The sequence below is a fragment of the Protopterus annectens genome, chromosome 2.part1 (genome assembly GCF_019279795.1).
Source record: "Protopterus annectens isolate FY-2018-M chromosome 2.part1, PAN1.0, whole genome shotgun sequence".
In the NCBI taxonomy this organism is placed as follows: Eukaryota; Metazoa; Chordata; order Ceratodontiformes; family Protopteridae; genus Protopterus; species Protopterus annectens.
Window position 1 is genome coordinate 1,972,795,683 of NC_056729.1, and position 20,002 is coordinate 1,972,815,684.

A 20,002-nucleotide genomic window follows, 5' to 3' on the forward strand; every position below is an offset into this window, starting at 1 on the left:
CCCTGCTTGTTTACGTACCACATAACCACGGTGTTGTCCGTCTTTACCATTAGTTGTCCTGGAAGACTGTAGTCCTTGAAGGCTGTCAGAGCATTCTGTACAGCTAAAATTTCTTTTTGATTGATATGTAGGTGGCATCTGACTTGGGTTCCATTTGCCCTGAATGCACTTCCCTGCCAGGTTAGCCCTTCATGCATAGTCTGATGCATCTTTTAGGGTTTGGGCGGCAGGGGGTAGTGTGAATGGTAGTCCCTTGTTTTGGTGGCAGGCCTCTGTCCACCAGAGGAACTCTAGGCATAGGCAAGGTAGGATAGGAATCATTGTGTCTAGGCTGTGAGAATGTTGACTCCATAGGCTTTTTAGATACCACTGTAGTTTTCTCATATACAGTCTTGCATATGGAATTAGACGAATGCAGGAGGGCTCTTGCAATGGACAGGGGGTCTATATTATAAAGTTGAAGCTTTAGGTAATAGAATACCTAAAGCTCGACACCAAAACAATGAAAGCTGTAAACATTGAACTGCCACTGCTGCAAATTCTTTCATAGGGAAAGAATTTGCTTGGTCAGAGGGAAAAAAAAAATTCAAACCCTAATTGAGTGGAGGGCTGTGCCCCCCACCCCCCTAACTAAATATACTAACTCCAAGATCATTCTACAGTGAATAAAAGGGCAGACTCCTATAAAGGCCAAACAAATTCTTTCCCTACGAAAGAATTTGCGGAAGTGGCCATTCGATATTAATAGCTTTCAGTGTTTAAGTGTCGATCTTTAGGTATTCGATAACCTAAAGTTTCGATTACCTAATATAGACCCTTAACAGGTACATCCATGTCAGATTGGGGGGACAATGGCTCTGGTCTAGAATATATTTCATTTCTGGAATGCTGAAGGCTGTGTTGTTTTAGACTGGGAAAAGCTCTTCAAGCTCCAGTTCCCCAAATAGGTATTCAGAGAAGAATGATGCTTAGATAGGATTTTGGCACAAACAAGTAACAAATCTGGCAATCCTTGCAGTCATGTTCAGCACAGAGACAATGGGAGTAGGAATCGGCCTACCACAATCAGACTCCCTTAGCTGGCATCCACTTGATTAAAATATCAAATTACATAAGAAAATAAGTAAGGTTCCCCACAGAGGAATTTATCTGAGTAAACAAAGGCAAGGATGATACCACCGACCAAGTGAAAAACAGACAGAATGCAAAACCCGCTTTTGGAATGGTAGTGATAAAGTCCAAGGATCTCACAATCCTACTTCTACTTGCATACTCCCCATGAGCTTAGAACATACATGGCTCTATGGAAGATTTTGGCTTTGGTACCCCGGACAGATGTTCAGTTCATTTTATGGATAATCCAAAAGTACTAGAAAACTGCAACAGTGGTCTAAGGAAGGACATATGTGAGTTTTTCAAGGTATTTTCTTTTCTGGCTAAGGCCTTTGTTGCACAAATGTAGGTGTAGACTGTTCCATCCTAAATACTGACCTACGGGTCCAACTATGGCCCCAAGGTTTTTCTCTTAAGTTAAAACAATTTTGCCCTACCATTTTTGCAGTGTAAGGAAGGCAGAATGGAAAGACAGGAAATGGTTCCTCTTGCATAAGAGCAGAGAACCACTGGAAGTGAGGTAAAGACATGCTCTTCTACCAAAGAAACTTCAGGTTCAGCCAGTAATTTTTGGAATTCCAGCCAGTGGATCTTGCCTGATTCAGTGTATACAAGTTTTGTTATAGGTAGAAGATCAATAGGCATGGAGGAAGCCGTTTTACTAACTGACCAAAACAGGGATGTGAAATTGAAGTGCCAGACTTGAAATTACCAGTAAAAGGTTAAATAGCTCCATGGCCTGATGTGGATGAAGTCCTCCTGTTAACAGATTTGCACTTGTACTAACCTTTTTGATTTTGGTGACTACCACATTTTTCTTTTGTTTTAATAGCAATCTTTGAAGAAATTTAAGTTCCCCTTCTTGTTTGCACAGCCTGTAAACTTACTAAAATGTTCACATGCTTTTACACAACACTGAAGGCATAACACAGAGTATGACAATAATTCAGTGTTCATTTGCAGTACCACACCTACAACCGTTAACTGATTTAGCCATCACCAGTGAAATCTGAAGCAACAGTATTACCCAGCTCCATGGCACACAGATAAGCACTGACAAACTCACATTTCTGAGCACTGGTTTGGACACTAGAACAACGAGGCAGGAGGAAGGAAAGTGATCATCTGATGTCAGATCACCCATTCTGGGGACATGGAGAGGCGACTCCAGTCAGCTGATGCTCATTATGCAAGAGAAGGCTTGCATGATACTGCAAGTGCCCAGATTAACTTTGTGGGCTTACTTCTACGAAGCAAGGGCAGGTACATGGGAAAGGCACGATTCCCACAGTGATGACAGTGATGATGTCAACCACTTGGGGTGGGGTTAGGGTCTATACAGGAAAAAAAAAACATGCATTCAGTGTTAATGAAGGCTTCATGCAAACCCTCAGAGTGGGGGAAAGGCAGTGACTGGGGACTAGTAAGCCATTCAGTGGACTATAAGGCTGAAGAATAGAGCCTTTGGTGATAACAGGTTCTTTAGTTGACCTTGTACTGCCAGACGGGTGAGGGTCTATATTAGATAAATGAAATGTTATCTTAACAAACGCTCTAATAATCAAAAATCCTGGCCCTTGATATGCGTTTTGTGAGATCGCAGTACAGTGAAGATCGGAATAGTTGCCCTTTCCTCACTGTAGTGCAATCTCGGAGTTGGTATATATATTTAGCAGGGGGAGGCACAGCCCCCCCACAATAGCGGGTTAGAGGTCCGGGATTTTGTATTAGAGCGTTCTCTAAGGTAAACTTTCATTTATCGAATATAGACCCCTAGGGTGATCCGTGTCAGAAAACTATCAAGTTATTAAGAGGAAAACAGGTTGCAGGAAGGTTTATCGGCTATGTAAGCAAGCTTTGTACCTGCCTGGATGAAGGTTCCTTCAGTCAGCTTTTGGCCAAGACAGTAGCAATATTTACACCGATATACATCAAGTGGGTTAAGACTCATCAGAAAAAGGCTGATGGTCAGCAGGCAAAGAAGCATAGGACAAAAAAAAAAAGATTAATACAAAAATCTTTAATGACAAAAGAAAAATACAGTTGTGTACACTTACCATAAATGTAGATGTTCGAGTGTATTCATTGTTGCAGTCATTACATTTGGGTAATCTGCTTGCAGGTTACCCTCAGTCGGCCTGATTAACAAAGTCTTGGGTCCTGCGTCGGTTGCTGTCCCTTCTTCCATGATGTCAGGTCGTCAAGGGTATAAAACATGCAGCCGACGCCATTACATCAGTTTTTCTTGCCCCAGATGTCAGGTGCCCCCCTAATGGGGAGCAAATAAACATAAAAACACAAAGGTATACCTCCAACAAAAAGCAAACACTCCAAAAAGGCTTTTAAGCATAGTAAAGGAAAGTAGAGGTATAGCCAGAAGAAGTTAGGGGGCTGGAGGGAGGGTAACCAGGACTGCAACAGTGAATACACTCTAACATCTACATTTATGGGAAGTGCACACAACTGAACTATGTTCTTCGTGTTTCACTGTTGCAGTCATTACATTTGGGTAGATTCCCAAAGCTATGGTTGGGAGGAGGAGTTTATATAGCATTAGGGCCAGCTATAAGGTTCTGCAAGACAGCAGTGGCAAAGCCAGCTCTGGATTTAGAGAACATTGGCAAATGACAATGCTTGGTGAAAAGTATGTACAGAACTCCAGGTAGCAACTTCTAGGATGTCCCTGGTAGGAACACCTCTGAGAAAGGCTGCAGAAGTAGATGCAGCCCTGGTGGAGTGAGATCTGATCCCCTGGGGGATAGATTTTCCATGGTGCTTATTAGCAGAAATGAATGCAATGGCTTATCCATTTAGAAATGGTTTGTTTTGAAATAGCCTTCCCCTCTGCCCCTGCAGCAAATGCTACCAGCAGTTGTTCAGATTTTCTTCGAGGTTTAGTCCTGTCCAAGTAGAATCTAAGTTGTCTGTGCACATCCAAGGAATGTAGAATCCGTTCCCCTTTGTTCTGTGGCTTGGGAAAGAAGGTTGGCAAATGAATGGACTGATTAAGAGCCACACTGGATGCTACCTTGGGCATGAAGGATGGATTGGTCCTGAGTGACACCCTGTCCGCATGAAAGATGATGAAAGGCTCCACTGCCATAAGGGCCTGTAATTCAGATATCCTTCTAGCTGAAGTGATTGCTAAAAGGAAAGCTGTTTTCCAAGAAAGAAATTTTAAGTCTGCAGTAGCAGCTGGCTCAAAAGGCGGTACAGTGAGTTTCTCCAATACAAAGTTAAGGTTTCAGGCAGGGGTTGGAGCTCTCCTGGGTGTTCTCAAACGTTTGGCCCCTCTGAGGTACTACTTGAACAGAGGATGAGAGAACAGGGGAGGTTCTGTGTTATAATGAGCTGAAACGGCTGAGGCGTGGATTTTAATGCAGGAAAAAGACAGGCCCTTGTGAAGCATCTCAGTTAAGTATTGCAAAATCTGAGGTAAATTGGGCGATGCTGTGCTCATCCCTCGAGATTGGTTCCAGGCATAGAATCTTTTCCATTTTTCAGCATAAGATTTTCTAGTACTAGGCCTCCTTGCCTCTAAGATGACATCCATCACAGGTTTGTTGAGGGATGATAAGGGTGAGTTTAAGTAATTAGCCAGACTGCAAGGTTCAATCTTGGAAACTGAGGGTGCAGAATCTGGTTCTCCTGCTGAGACAGCATGGAAGGGGTCTGAGGCAGGTGCCATGGAGATAACTGCAACATACTGCGCAGGAGGGAGTACCAGTGTTGGTGCAGCCAGTCTGGAGCAATCAAAATCATCCTTGGTTTGTCCTGTTTGACTTTTAGTAGAACTTTGGAGAGCACAGGCAGCGGGGGGAAGGCGTAGACTGATAGTTTTTTCCAGCTGAAGGACAGAGCATCCACTTTCCAGTCTTGTTTGTGGGGAGTCCTTGTACAAAACTTGTCCAATTGGTAGTTCTGGGGGGAGGCAAATAGGTCTATGTCTGGGCTCCCCCATTCGCTTGTAAGCATGCTGAAAATCCTTGGTTCCAGTTACCACTCGTGTGGATCCATGAGGTTTCTGCTTAGTCCGTCTGCCAGTGTATTTAATTTTCCTGGCAGGAACTGAGCTTGTAAGTGCACTTGGTAGCCATAGCCGGCCTTAGGCATAGGCCAACTAGGCGGTTGCCTAGGGCGCCGCTCTAGCAGGTACACTTTTCAGTGTTTATTTGGTCTAGGTAGACCAGGATGGGGGCACTGGGTGGTGTGGTGGGGGGCACTGGGTGGTGTGGTGGGGGGCACCATGGAGCCCTTTTGTCTAGGGCACCAGTTGACCTAAGGCCGCTACTGTTGGTAGCTCAAGGCTGTGTTCCACAATGCCATGGCTAGTCTGCAGAGGGGGTAGGAATGTGTACCCCCCTGTTTGTTTACGCACCACATAACCATGGTGTTGTCCGTCTTTACCATTAGTTGTCCTGGAAGAATGCAGTCCTTGAAGGCTGTCAGAACATTCTGTACAGCTAAAATTTCTTTTTGATTGATATGTAGGTGGCATCTGACTTGGGTTCCATTTGCCCTGAATGCACTTCCCTGCCAGGTGAGCCCTTCATGCATAGTCTGATGCATCTTTTAGGGTTTGGGCGGCAGGGGGTAGTGTGAATGGTAGTCCCTTGTTTTGGTGGCAGGCCTCTGTCCACCAGTGGAACTCTAGGCGTAGGCAAGGTATGATAGGAATAATTGTTTCTAGGCTGTGAGAATGTTGACTCCATAGGCTTTTTAGATACCACTGTAGTTTTCTCATATACAGTCTTGCATATGGAATTAGACGAATGCAGGAGGCCATGAACCCCAAGGTTTGCATTATTTGTCTTGCAGATAGCAGGGTTTTTGTGGCCACTTGTTTGAAATAGGTTTTCAAATTAATTTGCTTTTCTGGCATGAGGTAAGCCATGTGGGAAGTTGTATTCAAACTTGCTCCCAGGAATGTAATTTTTTGACAGGGTACCCAGTTGTGATTTATTTTCGTTTATGGTGTACCCCAGACAAGTTAGAACCCGTTCTACAAACGCCAGATGATTCAAAAGTATGCCCTGGCTTTCTGCCTGAATTAGACAATCGTCCAGGTATGGGTATATTTGAATACTTCTTTCCTGCAAAATGCAATAACTGGAGCCAGGCACTTTGTGAATACCCTGGGCACAGTAGACAAGCCAAAGAGCAGTGCAGAGAACTGATGATGCGTGTAGTCTGCTTTGAAGCGTAGGTATCTTCTGCAAGATTCCCTGATTGGGATGTGCAGGTATGCTTCTTTTAAATCTAGTGTTGCCAACCACGCATCTTTGCCTAGCATAGGAAGTAATTGGTGAAGAGTCAGCATCTTGAATTTTGGAATCTCCAGAAAGGTGTTTAGAGTACACAGGTCCAGGATTGGATGCCATGATTTGACTTTTCTGGGTACCAGGAAAAGTCTGGAGTAGACTCCTTGTCCCTTTTCCTCTTCTGGTACCAGATGAATAGCCCCCATACTTGAGAGAAATTACTTGTTTTTGAGCCTCTGCCCACTGTATTGGGGCAGGTCCGGCAACCCATTTGGTGTTGGCAATGCGTGGAAATGGAATCTGTATCCCTGGGACACTACATTTAAAACCCATTTGTCCTGGGATATGAGTTCCCAGTTCTTTGCATGAAGAGCAATCTTTCCCCCCAAAGGGGCAGTCAGAAGATAAGTGCTTGGAAATTTTAAAAGGAAGTCATTGAGACTGTTTACCATAGGGGGTTGTCTGGTTATTCCCAGATTTGGAAGTGGAGGGCCCACCACTGCTTAGTTCTGAGAGTCCCCTGGGACTGAAACCTGGGGTTTTTGCTGTGTCTGGGTTTGGCTTGAGAAGACCTGGAAGGGGCTGGAAAGGACCAATTCTTAGTAGGCCAGTGCCTACTAAATCTAGGAGGTTGCACTTGTAAAAAATCGTTACCAGTTTGCATAGATTTAGCTTTGTCTTCCATCTTTTCAAGAACTTCCTCAGCCTTGTTGCCAAACAGGTGGTCCTGATTTAAGGGAGCATCCAGCAATTTAGCTTTAACATGATCAGGCAAAGATTGCTCCTTAAGCCAAGCATGCCTTCTGAGCACAGACCCAGTAACAGCAGCCCTGCAAGAGGCCTCTAAAGAATCAAAACCACATTGCAAAGTATGTTTTCCAACTTGTTCAGCAGAATGCATTAAGTCCTGTAAATCTTTATTTTCCACACAGTCAGGAATCAACATCATTTTCTGTTTAAGCAGTCAAACGACATGTTGCTGATATTTTAACATGAAATTGGCAGTTTAAAGCTCTGATTGCCAAGGTTTCTGAAGTATAAACCTTTTTACCCCATCTATCCAGCGCCCTGGAGTCTCTATCAGAAGGGGTAGGATTTTTAGCAGTAGAAGCTTTAATGCCCTTGGGGCCCTGAGAAATAATCTCTGGATCTGCAATAGGATTTTTGAAAAGGAACTTGTGGGACTCAGGAACCCTGCAGTATCTGTCAGGTTTACAAGGAGCAGGAGGGCAGGGAATCAGGGGCCAAACTGGATTCCGAGAAAACATCATCAACAATGTCTAGTACAAGAGGAATAGCCAAAGGCCTATGCTGGGGTACAAGGAGGAAATCCCTAAACCTCTTTTTTGAATCAGAAAATTCCTTGTTTTCCCAGTGAAAATGCTCCCTTAAAGTATGTAACATTTGGTCAGGAGGGGAAGCACAGAGAATAGAATCCTCTGCATCAGAATCCTCATAAGTAGGTAAGGACAAATCCAGGTCATCAGAAGTGTCAGAAGAAACAGAATCCTGATCAGAAAAAACAATCAAGCTCAGACCTAGGCCTCTTGGGGGGGCTGACTACCCCTGATTAGAGTATTAGATCTTCAGCCATCTTTTTCATTTTTTTTTTTAGGTATAGGAGCCTAAGCATGTGGCCTGGGCATCAGTTTTTTAGACATGGATCGAGATTTAGGCCTTAGTAATGAAGGAGGCGTCGATTTAATATGCAAGTCCGTAGGCCTGAATACACCCTCAGAAGCCGGTGCCGGCACAACGGCTCTGGACCCATCCAAGGTGGAGACATCCGCGGGTTCCATAGTTGAAGTATCTCGCGACATACTGGACTCCGAATGGGTCTCAGTAGAGGCCTGCGAATCAGAAGTAGCAGGTATTAGAGGCCTGCGAATCAGAAGTAGCGGGTATCAGGGGCTGCGAAAGCGCCTCACTGAGTACCGGCGAACTGGCGACTGGCTTAGGAGAAGCGTCGTCAGCAGTTTTGGACCTCGGCGGCCTGTCTCTGTCTTTATCTCTGTGTTTTTTCTGAATCCCGGTAGTCAGATGGCTAACCGACATTTCTGGATAATTATACCGAGAACCGTAATATTTAGAGGCAAAAATATACAGACGACAGATAGTGCGCCGATTAAATAAAGTGCAAAATCGACAGCAAGGTACGTCGTGGTCAGGGCCTAGGCAAGGAATACAGTACAAATGAAAATCTTTATGAGGTATTTGCTTTCCACAAGTAATGCAATTATTAAATTTTACTGATATCGGAAAGGAGCAAGAAAAAGTTTCCCCAACGGGATACTTAACTTTAAGTTGAAGATTTCGGTTCTGAAACTCTAAAATGAAAATTTCAGGAGTGGGCCGACCGGCACTTGCGAACTGCTTCTGCTTCGGGCACCGCACGGCAAGAAAGACTGATGTAATGGCATCGGCTGCACGTTTTATACCCTTGATGACCTGACGTCATGGAAGAAGGGACAGCAACCGACGCAGGACCCAAGACTTTGTTAATCAGGCAGACTGAGGGCAACCTGCAAGCAGACTGAGGGCAACCTGCAAGCAGATTAGTCAAATGTAATAACTGCAACAGTGAAACACGAAGAAAGTACAGTTTTGTACCTACCATAAATGTAGATGTTCGAGTGCTAATACAGCTGCAGTCATAACAGATGGGTTATCCTGCCGTCAGGCGGGTCCTCGGTCGGCCGAATTCCAAAGTCTAGGTCCAGCGTCGGTTGTCGTCGCTTCTTCCCTGACGTCAGTGCGGCAGGGGTATAAAAGAACCAGCCGACGCCATCTTCTTCAGTTTTTCTTGCCCCAGATGTCAGGTGCCCCCAGATGGAAGGCAAAACATAAACTTATGTAATAATGCAATGTAAAATAATCAAAAAACAGTAATTTGCAAGCAAATACACCATAAAAGAATACCCCATTCAGGTTGTATGAGGAGGTGTTTGTCATAAGACCTGTCCCAAGAGGGGATGGAGGGAGGGAAACCTGGACTGCAGCTGTATTAGCACTCGAACATCTACATTTATGGTAGGTACAAAACTGTACTATGTTCATCGTGCATACAGCTGCAGTCATAACAGATGGGTAGAATCCCAAAGCTAAAAAGGGGTGGCAGGCACTAAGTGGAACTAGGAGGAGCAAGGATGCCCTGCAACACTGCTGTGGCAAAGCCCGATCTAGATTTAGAGTAAAGTGGAAGGTGATAGTGCTTGGAGAAAGTGTGCACAGAACTCCAAGTGGCTGCTTCCAAAATGTCCTTGGTAGGAACCCCCCTGAGGAAAGCTGCAGAGGTAGCTGTGGCCCTTGTGGAGTGAGATCTGATGCTTGTAGGCACAGTTTTTCCATGAAATGAGTAACAAAAGCGTATGCAGTGGGCTATCCATTTTGAGATTGTCTGTTTGGAGATAGCCTTTCCTTGAGCACCTGTAGCATAGGACACAAAGAGCTACTCGGATTTTCTGAATGGCTTTGTCCTGTCTAAATAACAACGAAGTTGTCTGTGAATGTCCAAGGAATGTAGTAATCTTTCCCCTTTGTTTTGTGGGTTAGGATAAAAGGTAGGTAAGTGGATAGTCTGATTCAAGGCTACACTGGATACTACCTTTGGCATACAGGAAGGGTTGGTTCGTAAGGAAACTCTGTCCTGATGGAAAATGATGAAAGGTTGCAAAGCCATGAGGGCCTGTAGCTCCGAAACCCTGCGTGCTGAGGTGATAGCCAGAAGGAAGGCTGTTTTCCATTACAAATATTGCAGTTCTGTTGAAGCAGCTGGCTCAAATGGCGGTAGGGTCAGTTTTTCCAAAATGAAGTTGTGGTCCAAAGCAGGTACTGGTGGTTTCCTTGGGGGTTTTATATTCTTAGCCCCTCTGAGGAACTGTCGTAAGAGAGGATGAGAGAATAAAGGAGGATCTGTGTTGTATTGTGCAGAAATGGCTGAGGCATGGATCTTGATGGAGGAGAAGGAAAGTCCACTGTTTAACATCTCAGCTAGGTACTGTAATATTTGTGGTAAATTTAGTACCCAAGGATTCTGGCCCTTTTTCTGATTCCAGGCACAAAACCGTTTCCATTTGGCGGAGTAGGCTTTTCTAGTAGTAGGTCTTCTGGCCTCCAAGATGACATCCTGCACCTCCTTGGAGAGGAGGGTCTGTTGGGAAATCAAGGAATCCTCCAAGCGGCTAGACTGAGGGTTTTCAGCTGACTGTGAAGAGTTTTGAAGTTGTGCTGGGACAACAGAAGAGGCACTAGAGGAAGGATCCATGGTGGGGAATGCGTCAGGCTCTTCAGGAGTGGATACCAGTGTTGTCTTGGCCAATCCGGAGCAATGAGAATCATGTTTGGCCTCTCTGCTCTGGCTTTTAATAGAACTTTGGGCAGCAGAGGAAGAGGTGGAAAGGCATAGACTGTCAATGGTGTCCAATTGAAAGAAAGTGCGTCCACTTTCCAGGCCTGTGGATGATAGGTCCTTGAGCAAAATTTTTTCAGTTGGTAATTTCTGTGGGTAGCAAAGAGATCTATGTCTGGCTGTCCCCATGCTTGAATTATCTTTGCGAAAACTTGAGGATGCAACTTCCATTCGTGTGGATCTGTCATGTTTCTGCTTAGGTTGTCTGCCAGTGTGTTTTCCTTCCCAGGCAGGAATTGTGCTTGAAGTTGGATTTGCAATTCCAGTGCCGTGTTCCAAAGGGACATGGCTAGTCTGCACAGGGGGTATGAGTGAGTTCCTCCCTGTTTGTTTATGTACCACATCACTGTGGTGTTGTCTGTCCTTATCAATAGCTGGCCTGGATGCAGTAGGTCTTTGAAGGCCGTAATAGCATTTTGTACTGCTAGCATTTCCTTTTGACTGATGTGCAGGTGCTTCTCTTTTTGGGACCATTTGCCCTGAATGTACTGATCTGTCATGTGCACCCCCCCGGGCGTAGTCCGAGGCGTCTGTTGTGATGATTTGATTTGCTTGAGGCATGCAGAAGGGGAGACCTATGTTTCTTTGGCATGCTTGAGCCCACCACAGAAATTCCTTTTGAAGACATGGAATGAGTGGTATAATTGTTTCCAAACTGTGGCTGTGTTGAGACCATAAGTTTTTTTAGGTACCATTGAAGTTTCCTCATATGCAGCTTTGCACATGGGATCAGCAGGATGCAAGATGCCATGAATCCCAGAGCCTGCAGGACTTTCCTTGCAGTCAGCCTGGTGAAGGTTGCCATTTTGCTGAAGTATTGAGATAGTTGCCCTTGCTTCTCTGGCGTGAGGTAGGCCATCTGGGTGTTTGTATTCAAGCTGGCACCCAGGAAAATTATTGTTTGAGAGGGTATTAATTTTGATTTCTTTTTGTTGACTGTGTATCCCAGAAAGTTCAACAATTTTATTACAAATGCCAGGTGTTTCAGAAGTATGTGCTTGCTGTCCACTTGGATCAGGCAGTCGTCCAGATATGGGTATATTTGTATCCCTTGAAGTCTGCAGAAGGCAATTACGGATGCCAGGCATTTCATAAACACTCTGGGCGCAGTAGATAAGCCAAAGGGCAATGCAAAGAATTGATAATGGGTTGAACCTGCAAGAAATCTGAGGTACCTTCTGCAATCTTGTCTGATAGGGACATGCAGGTATGCCTCCTTGAGGTCCAATGTTACCAGTCAAGACTCCTTGCCCAGCATGGGAAGCTGCTGCTGTAATGTGAGTATCTTGGTACGAGTAAATATGTGTTTAGGATGGATAGGTCCAAAATAGGTCTCCAATCTTTGTCCTTCCTTGGTACCAGGAATAGTCTGGAATAAAAACCTTGACCCTGTTCTTGTGCAGGTACCTCTTGAATAGCTTTCATGTCCATGACAGCTGAAATTAGTTTTTGTGCCTCTGCCCTTTGATTTTGTGGCAGGTTTGGCATGCCTCTCATTTTTGGAAGGGTGTGAAAGTGGAATCTGTAGCCTATGTCTATAATGTCCAGGATCCATTTGTCTTTTGTGACAATATGCCAATTTTTTGAAAATAATGCCAGTTTTCCGCCTAAAGGTGCTGCCATTAAAGCTTTACTTGGCATGCAAAGGGGAAAGTCATTGTGTCTGCTTTCTGAATGACTGTGATCTATCTTCTCCACCTCTTGGTGTAGGTGCTTGCCATTGTCTGGCTCTAAATGATCCTTGAGATTGCCCTCTACCCCTCGGGCGCCTGTATCTGCCTCTTTGAGGTCTGTCCGTGGCTGGAAAGAACCAATTTTTTGAAGGCCAGTTTCTGCTGAAATGTGGAGGTTGTACCTGTAGGAAATCTTTCACTGTTTGCATTGATCTTGCCTTTTCCTCCATTTTCTTTAGTACCTCCTCAACACCAAACAATACATCTTTTTGAAGAGGTGCATCTAGTAATTTAGCTTTGACATGATCTGGTAAGGTTTGCTCTTTGAGCCAAGCATGTCTACGTATGACAGACCCTGTAACAGCAGCTCTACATGAGGCATCTAAAGCATCAAAACCACACTGCAAGGTATGTTTACCCACTTGCTCTGCACTATGCAACAAATCCTGCAACTCCTTTAAATCTGGTTGCTCAGGTTGTGTCATTTTGCTTTTCAACTGAGATAACAAAAACTGTTGATACTTTAACATATGGAACTGACAGTTTAATGCCCTCATGGTTAAAGTGGCCGAGGTGTACACCTTTTTCCCCCACCTTTCTAAAGCTCTGGAATCTCTCTCTGAAGGTAATGGGTTTTTTGGCAGTAGAGGCCTTAATTCCCTTGGGACCCTGTGAAATAGTTTCTGGGTCAGCAGCATGGCTTTTGTATAGGAATTGGTGTGAATCAGGAACCCGGTAATACCTGTCAGATTTAACAGGAGCTGGAGGTAAGGAATCTGGGTTGAGGCTGGCTTCTGTGTACACATCATCTAATATATCCAAGACAGGAGGGATAGCCAGAGGCCTGTGCTGGGGAAGCAAGAGAAAATCCCTGAGCCTTTTCTTGGAATCTGAGTAATCTTGGCCTTCCCAGTGAAAGTGTTCCCTCAAGGTATGTAGGGTTTCCCCAAAAGAATAGTCCTCAGGGGGGAGACCGAGGGGAATGGACTCCTCAGCATCAGAGTCTTCAAAAGGGGAATATGAATATTCCTGGTCCTCAGAATGTTCTGAGATAATAGAGGCTTGATCTGAGGAAGGGTAGTCTTCCTCCAATCTGGGCCTTTTGTCCGAGGGGGGTTCAGAACCCCTGATAAGAGTAATCAAATCCTCAGCCATTTTGAGCATCTGTTTTTTAGGCATGGGGCCTTGAGAGGGGCTCTGTGGGCCTTGTCTTTTAGTTTTCATGGCTGCTTAATGGAAAAGGAGGAAGGCCTGAAGACACCTTGAGAAGTGGCAGGCCTGTCTAAACTCTGAGTTTCCCCGCCAAGAGTGGCGTCGGTATCTGTAGTCGGAATGGGGGCCGAGGAGCCTGCGATCTCGGGCACAGAAGACACTGCTAAAGAAGCGTCATCGGTACTCAGGGGCTGCGTAGGTGCCTCACTGAGAACCGGAGCACCGGTAGTCGGCTTTAGCGTGGTGTCGGTAGAAGTCGCAGACCTTGTATGTCAGTCCTTATCTTTGCGTCTTTTACTCAAAACTGGAGTCGGTGTATCCGACGACATAATGTAATTAAATTTTTTACCAAAATAGTGCTGGGAGAACTCCGCCCGACACTTAATAGTGCGTTTGTTTAATCTAGCACAAAAACGGCAGGCCGAGACGTCGTGGTCTGGGCCTAAGCAAGAAATACAGAAAGAATGGAAATCCTTATTGCGATATTTGCTTCCCACATGAAATGCAATTATTAACTTTGTCTGACATCGGTCTGAGGCAAGAAAAGTTTCCCCAATGGGGTACTTAGCTTTCAAGAAGACTTCGGCTGAAATATTTTCGTAAATCTCAGGAGCTGGCCGACCGGCACTTGCGAACTGCTTCTGCTTTGGGCACCGCGCGGCAAGAAAGACTGAAGAAGATGGCGTCGGCTGGTTCTTTTATACCTCTGCCGCACTGACGTCAGGGAAGAAGCGACAACAACCGACACAGGACCTAGACTTTGGAATTCGGCCGACCGAGGACCCGCCTGACGGCAGGATAACCCATCTGTTATGACTGCAGCTGTATGCACGATGAACATCATCACAAGCTAAGCATGTTGCACAATAAAGAATAAAGTTTGAGAGAAAGGTTATTAAACAACAGAACTTTATTATGGCAAAATGGCAGACTCTTGACACTTAAAGAATGAGAATTAGAGAGAATATGGAACAACTTCAGGAAATACACGGAAGATTCGCACCTACCTACATCAGCAACTAGCCAGCATGAGACCTCTTGTCAGTTCCTCACTGGGAAGGTGCCACTTGCTTTTTCAACTTCAGACTGGGAGAAGACAAAAACAAGGGAGAGGAACCACGCAAGTGTTAAGATTTACTGTTACACTGACCATCCCCAAAGATAAGACTACATTTAAAAGACTAGATAAGCCAATGGAAAAAAAAAACTGATGGGGAAAAAAAAAGACTACAGATATATCTCAAACAATAAAGTCTCTTGGACACTGTTTTAGGCCTTTCAACCATGTTACATATACACCACATACATATCTCAGGCAATAAACTGCAGCCTAGGGTCATCAAGAGTGCCATGGACTCATCTGCAGTGCAACAGAAGTGGATCCTTCTAAATAGGCAAATGCAAGTAAGGGATAGACTTACTTTTCTGACAAAGTTTAATGTGTTAAGCAGTTGAAAAGACTGTAGTATCAGTCAAGTGTACTCCTGCAACTGGTGCTCTTTGCTATCAGATCTGTGAATGCAACAGGATGATTTCAAACAATATGCCAAATGTTTTGGTGATATAGCAGAATGAATTACTGCATGTGAAAACTACAATTTAAAATAATTTAATTTAAGTGGGTGAATGATGCAGTACAGGACCCTTTTCAGGGTTTTTGTTTTAGTGCAAACATGATCAACATTAAGGAAAACAAACATGGGCGTCACACTCACCATATAGAAACGATTCTTCTTAAATGATGTGCAGAATACTGTCGGATCTGACTGAACATTCTGTAGAACGGGGTTTTCTGAGGCCTTCATCTCAATGGTGGCTGCAGCTTGATGTGTTTTAGCTACACCCTGGAACAAAGCCAGTTGTAAAACTCGTATATTCTCTTGTTTGCCAAGGAAACGTACACATCTACAAAACACAGAATTAATTACTTTGCATCCTGTATAAAACAGATTTATTGTTTACTAACTAACATCTGATTACAAGAAAAGTATGACTGGGCCATGGGAGGCTCAGTTTCAGCAGAGGCCACACAGTGAAAAGTTTGAAAGTTTTAGACGTTAACAATACATAAACTTAACGTGATTGAACAATACAAGCTAGAGGAGTGAGTCAACAGTTAAACAGGATTATTCATAATCTTTACCATAAATACTAAGACATTCAAAATTGCCATGTATTAAAGGCTTAGCTGTATGTAAGATCATCAGGATACATGTTGTACTATTTACATCCTTGCATCCACACCATTTTCACTTAGTACTGAGCTTCAGTTTTCCAGTTGCAATACAATATCCTTTGCATGTTTCGCCCATTTCAAACTTAATGGGGAAGCAGTCTTACATTAAGCAGTATCAGATTAATTGCTGGTTCTTTTGGTTTTACTTTAGATGCCATTCAAACACCTCTGGCCTGACAGAAATTCATAATTCATATTAGAAGAACCAGATTTGTGAATGCTATGGGACACATTCACACATCCATTTATGTTTAAAGACGCACACCCAGTCAGTCACAAAAAGTAACCCTTTCATAACATTTTTACTGACAACCTTCTGATGCCCCTCAAAATTACAGCTTAAACTTTCTACAGATGAAACGGATTATTTTAGTATCTGAAATAGTTAAATCTGCTGGTTAATTTCTTGATATGCAGTCCTTCTTAGTTGGTCGATACAACTTTTCCAGGTATCACCACACACTACCATGGTGCACATCAGTCCACCATCTCGACAAACTTGACCCTACTCCCCCTCTTATCTGTGCAGTATGCCTTATTCCAAATTCTTCAGACTGGTGAAAATACTCAATATCACACAGGTTCTAGAACCATCTATAGATCTAGTCTAGAGCACAACAGTCTGTTGAGGAACACCAATAATGGCTTGTACTTGTCAATGTGGGTACTGCATTCAAACATGCTAACAAATTTCTGACCTGTGTTGCAGAGATCTGTCAAGGCCCATTGTTTATATGGACTGTTAAATATGCCTGCACAAATCTTTCAATAAATCCTTTTGTAGAACAGAGGTATGATGCCGATACACGTTTTATGCTTTTTTTTTTTTTTTTTTTTTTAACAAACACTTCTAATTTAGATTAGGTAAACTACCTCAGCAACTGGTAGCAGACAGTGGGAATCTCATTTTGACAATGATGGTGTGTAACAATGCAAATGTTTTCAGAGATTCAGTGCTTCTTGTTCATCACTTGCTGTCATCTGGAAACGGCATTTTTGCCAAGAATACAATACCTAAGAATGGGCAGCAGTATGACTGACTGCTTTGCAATGGTACAATTAGCCACCCTCCGGGATGCAATGGGTCAGGGATTGAGCAAGTAGTTATACACGGTCTGGAACCATACATAACTCTCTACCACATCTTCATGGTCTTTAATTTGGACACACTACTTATCTTCTTGCAAGGCATTTCAGTTTCACAACACCCAAATGCCTGTCCCTGACTTACTTCCAGTACCTAGCTCTTAGTCTTGATAATGTAATTTCAGATTCTTTCGCAATATGCTTTGATCTGCTATACAGAGATACAAAGTTCTACAAATAACAATTACTCGGTCATGTTAGGAGAATCTTCTTTATCATTTACAGGAACACGGGTCAATCTTACGCAATCCTGAAAACTAATTCACTAGTCTAGAAGACAAAAGCAAATATTCCATAACAGAGATGCCTTGTTTATCAAAATTTAGCAAAGCACAGACTGCAATAATCAAAAAACAAAATAAAATGACAATTTAGTGGCACTACTCTGTGGATGCAGAAACTTCTGCAGATTTAACAATGCCACTTTCACAACATGACTAAGTGTTTCGCCAACATTTCTGTATACATGTACTTTCCAACTGGAAAAAAAACAGGCTGATGTCTCAGACATATCTGTTTAAAATACAGAAAAGGATCAAACTGTTGATGACAAAAAGATGTAACAGTAGAGTATTGGAGTATCTAGCAAAGGATATGGAAAGGCTGAACAAGAGGGCAGAAAAGTAGCAAGTGAAGTTTAGGACAACCAATTGCATGTAGTACACCTGGGCCACAAAGTACAGTTTTGTACCTACCATAAATGTAGATGTTCGAGGATTCCCTTGCTGCAGTCCTGACTATAGGGTATAGTCCGCGTCCCAGTCGGCCCGAATACCAGAGTATAAGGCTGACGTCGGGTCATGCCATGTACTGGACGCCGTCAGGGTACTAATCGCATGACCGACGTCATTTCTCAGTCTTTTCTTGCCCCAGATGTCAGAAGACCCAAAAGACAAGTCCCAAAACAACCTGCACCAAAAACATGTACAATATATACAGCAATATATACAAAAATATAAGCATGTAAACTCACCTACACAACCACCCTGAAACACAGAGGGAAGGAGGGAGGGTAATGGACTGCAGCAAGGGAATCCTCGAACATCTACATTTATGGTAGGTACAAAACTGTACTATGTTCTTCGTCTTCCCTTGCTGCAGTCCTGACTATTGGGTAGAATCCCAAAGCAGAGGTAAGGGAGGCTGGCAAATTATAAAGTAGCAGGAGCTGACAACATGCCTTGTAAAACAGCTGTGGCAAAACCAGCCCTAGTCTTAGAGTATATAGGCAGGTGATAATGCCTAGAGAAAGTATGCACTGAACTCCAAGTAGCTGCTTCCAGAATATCCTTAGTTGCCACCCCTTAGAAATGCTGTTGAAGTGGCAGTAGCCCTAGTGGAATGAGGCCTAATCCCAGCTGGAACCTCTTTGCCATGATGGGAATAACAAAATGCAATGCAAAAGCCAATCCACCTAGAAATAGTTTGTTTTGACACAGGCTTGCCCTGTGAACTCAAAGCAAAAGAAACAAGTAACTGCTGAGACTGCCTAAAATCTTTAGTCCTGCTCAAATAATAACATAATTGCCTGTGTACATCTAAAGTGTGCAAAATCTTTTCCCCTTTATTTTGAGGATCTGCAAAAAGTAGGCAAATGAATAGTTTGGTTTAAAGCCACACTAGAAACCACCTTAGGCATAAAGGAAGGATTAGTACGTAATGAAACCCTGTCCTTATGGAAAACCAAAAGGGCTCTACTGCCATAAGGGCCTGCAACTCAGACACCCTTCTTGCAGAAGTAATAGCCAACAGAAAAGCAGTCTTCCATGACAAATATTTCAATTCAGCAGTAGCTGCAGGCTCAAAAGGTTGTAGAGTAAGTTTTTCCAACACAAAATTGAGATCCCAAGCAGGAGTAGGAGCTCTCGTGGGGTCTTATATTCTTTGCCCCTCTAAGAAACTGCTTGAACAAAGGATCACGAAAACAAAGGTGGGTCACAATCATAGTGAGCTGAAATTGCTGCAGCATGAATCTTTATGGAAGAGAAGGACAAACCTTTGTCCAATAATTCAGTAAGATATTGAAGAGCCACACTCAAATTAGGCTCAAATCTCCAAATTCTTTGCTGTACTCCAAAATAAAAATCTCTTCCATTTTTCTGCGTACTCTCTCCTAGTACTAGGCCTTCTAGCTTCCATAATCACATTTAAAACTTGTTGAGGAAGCTGAGACCTGCTGTGCTTCAACACAGAATATGCCAAGCTGTGAGATGAAGAGATTGAAGCTTGACATTGAGCAGATGACCGTCCTTCTGAGATAACAGATGAGGAATCAGAGGTAAAGGCCATGGAGGCTTCTTTACAAGACTCCTTAGAAGTGGGTACCAGTGTTGCGAGGCCAATCTGGAGCTATCAAAATCATCCTTGGCCTGTCTTGTCTGACCTTTAATAATACCTTTGGAAGAAGAGGCAGAGGTGGAAAGGCATAGACATGAAGGTTTTCCAACTGAAAGACAGAGCATCCACTTTCCAAGCTGTGTGATGAAACCCCTTTGTGCAATACTTTGGCAGCTGGTGGTTTAGTGGAGAAGCGAACAGATCTATGTCTGGAGTTCCCCATGACACTGTCAATTTCTGAAATACATGAAGATCCAGTTTCCACTCGTGGGGATCCATGATTTGTCTGCTTAATACATCTGCTAGGAGTTCTGTGCTCCTGGCAGAAACCTTGCCTGAAGAGTCAGTTGCAGGCTTAACGCAGTCTCCCATAAAATCATTGCTTGCCTGCATAGAGGATAAGAATGTGTTCCCCTTGCTTGTTGATGTACCACATGACAGTTGTGTTGTCTGTTAGAATCAACACCTGCCCTGGAAGAAGTAACTCCTTGAACGCCATCAATGCAAACTGGACTGCTAACATCTCCTTCATGTTGATATGTAGATGCTGTAGTCTGGCAGGCCACTTGTCTTGTATCCACTTTCCATTTAGATGAGCTCCCCAAGCAGTGTCCGA

At 43.7% G+C, this 20,002-nt stretch overlaps 1 protein-coding gene across 1 annotated transcript in view; it reads right to left on the bottom strand.

Moving 5' to 3' along the window:
- PPWD1 (peptidylprolyl isomerase domain and WD repeat containing 1) overlaps positions 1-20,002 on the bottom strand; it is a 636,242-nt gene that overhangs the window by 200,797 nt on the left and 415,443 nt on the right. The window contains exon 7 of the mRNA XM_044063362.1: positions 15,383-15,572. Coding sequence (XP_043919297.1) covers positions 15,383-15,572 — 190 coding nt within the window. The remainder of the gene's footprint in view (positions 1-15,382; positions 15,573-20,002) is intronic.